The 2,500-nt window shown below is 56.8% G+C and overlaps 1 protein-coding gene across 1 annotated transcript in view; it reads right to left on the bottom strand.

Moving 5' to 3' along the window:
• The window catches only part of lamb2l (laminin, beta 2-like), a 39,221-nt gene that overhangs the window by 10,775 nt on the left and 25,946 nt on the right, over window positions 1-2,500 (bottom strand). Inside the window, 3 exon segments of the mRNA XM_067239417.1 lie at window positions 452-572; window positions 2,158-2,279; window positions 2,427-2,500. The exon segment at window positions 2,427-2,500 is cut by the window's right edge and continues 57 nt beyond it. Of these exon segments, the coding sequence (XP_067095518.1) occupies window positions 452-572; window positions 2,158-2,279; window positions 2,427-2,500 (317 nt within the window).

Raw genomic sequence — 2,500 nt, 5'->3', positions numbered from 1 at the left:
GCAGGGCAGGAGGGAGGGCAGGAGGGAGGGAGGGAGGGCAGGAGGGAGGGAGGGCAGGAGGGAGGGAGGGAGGGCGGGAGGGCGGGAGGCAGGGCAGGAGGGAGGGCAGGAGGGAGGGAGGGAGGGCAGGAGGGAGGGAGGGAGGGAGAAAAGTGAGTAACTGAAGTGATGGTGTGGCTGGAGGTGTTAGGCTGAGGAGACAGTCAGAGGTCTTTCCATCATGAACCACCAGGTGGCGCTCTAACCACCAGGTGGCGCTCTAACCACCAGGTGGCGCTCTAACCACCAGGTGGAGCTCTAACCACCAGGTGGAGCTCTAACCACCAGGTGGCGCTCTAACCACCAGGTGGAGCTCTAACCACGTTCACCCTTCTCTCTCCGTTCTTCTTCTGCTCTCATGCAGCTGTGATTGGCCGGTTGGTGGTGTCCTGCTGCTGTGATTGGCTCTTACCGAGTCGATGAGGATGAAGGCGGTGAGGTGGCGATGAGAGACGGCGTGGCGTTGGAAACGGACGGCCAGCACATAGCGGTTACCGGGCTCGAAGCAGAACGGCCGGGGGATGGAGACATACCTACACACACACACACACACACACACACACACACACACACACACAGGCATGCACGTGCAAACACACACACACACACACACACACACACATGCAGTCGCATCCAAGCACAAGCACAATATGACATACAAGTGTGTGTATGCATGCCTGTGTGTGTGGTTGTGTGCAAGTGACACCAGGGTTATGCTGTCTGTGTTTAGGGTCAGGCTAACTAATTGGTTCTGGCTGGAGGACCAATCACAGCGCAGAACAACAGGAGAGCAGCGGGCCAGCGGCCATTCAGCTACAGTAGGAGGCGGGACTTATTTGTGCTGACCAGACCTGGAGCACTGGGGTAGAAGGAGACTTGGGAGGGAGGGAAGGAATGGAGGGGGGAAGGAGGGAAAGATGGAGTGTTGGACGGGAGGAGAAAAGGAGGGGAGGGCAGGAGAGGAGGGGAGGGGAGAGGAGGGGAGAGGAGGGCAGGAGAGGAGAGGAGGGGGGAAGGAGGGAAAGATGAAGTGTTGGACGGGAGGAGAAAAGGAGGGGAGGGGAGAGGAGGGGGGGGGAGAGGAGGGGGGAGGAGGGGAGGAGAGGAGGGGAGGGGAGAGGAGGGGGGAGGAGGGCAGGAGAGGAGAGGAGTGGAGAGGAGGGGGGAGGAGGGGAGGGGAGAGGAGGGGGGAGGAGGGGAGGAGAGGCTGCTCCCTGTGTCTCATTGTGATCCGTCCTGGCCAGTCACAAGGAATTATGGGTAAACACCCACACAGACTAATCCTCCAATCACGTGTTATCATCTGGCTCCATCTCTAGGAGACAGACCATACCACCCAGCAACGTTGAGCTGCACAGTGACTCCCACTAGTGCAGGGTTAGGGTTATTGCAGGAGGCCTAGCTGTGTGTACCTGCTGTTGTGTGTCTACCTGCTGGTGTGTGTGTGTGTGTCTACCTGCTGGTGTGTGTGTGTCTACCTGCTGGTGTGTGTGTGTGTGTGTGTGTACCTGCTGGTGTGTGTGTGTGTGTGTGTACCTGCTGGTGTGTGTGTGTGTGTACCTGCTGGTGTGTGTGAGTGTGTACTTGCTGGTGTGTGTGTGTGAGTGTGTACCTGCTGGTGTGTGTGTGTGTGTACCTGCTGGTGTGTGTGTGTGAGTGTGTACCTGCTGGTGTGTGTGTGTGTGTGTGTGTACCTGCTGGTGTGTGTGTGTGTGTACCTGCTGGTGTGTGTGTGTGTGTGTGTGTACCTGCTGGTGTGTGTGAGTGTGTACCTGCTGGTGTGTGTGTGAGTGTGTACCTGCTGGTGTGTGTGAGTGTGTACCTGCTGGTGTGTGTGTACCTGCTGGTGTGTGTGTGTGTACCTGCTGGTGTGTGTGTGTGTGTACCTGCTGGTGTGTGTGTACCTGCTGGTGTGTGTGAGTGTGAGTGTGTACCTGCTGGTGTGTGAGTGTACCTGCTGGTGTGTGTGTACCTGCTGGTGTGTGTGAGTGTACCTGCTGGTGTGTGTGTGTGTGTACCTGCTGGTGTGTGTGAGTGTGTACTTGCTGGTGTGTGTGTGTGAGTGTGTACCTGCTGGTGTGTGTGAGTGTGTACCTGCTGGTGTGTGTGAGTGTGTACCTGCTGGTGTGTGTGAGTGGGACGGTGTACAGCTGCTCTGTGGGCAGCAGGTTTCCACAGCGAGTGCTGCTGGGCAGAGACACCGACGTGACGCTGACGATGGCCTCCCAGTTCTCTGTAGACTACACACACACACACACAGAGAGGTCAGGAAAGCAACAAACAGACAACTGACTAAATAGAGCAGAAAAGAGTAGAAGAGAGAAGAAGGAGGGAGATGAGAGGAGAGGAGAAGAGAGAGAAGAGAGAAGAGAAGGAGAGAAGAGGACAGGAGAGGAGTAGATACTTTCTGGCTCGTAGCGGATCATGATGTGGTAGTCCATGGCATAGGGGATGTTGTCCA

This window comes from Osmerus mordax, chromosome 7 (assembly GCF_038355195.1).
Source record: "Osmerus mordax isolate fOsmMor3 chromosome 7, fOsmMor3.pri, whole genome shotgun sequence".
Lineage (NCBI taxonomy): Eukaryota > Metazoa > Chordata > Actinopteri > Osmeriformes > Osmeridae > Osmerus > Osmerus mordax.
Note: the sequence above shows the minus strand (reverse complement) of the source record. Positions and strands in the feature narration are given on the sequence as shown.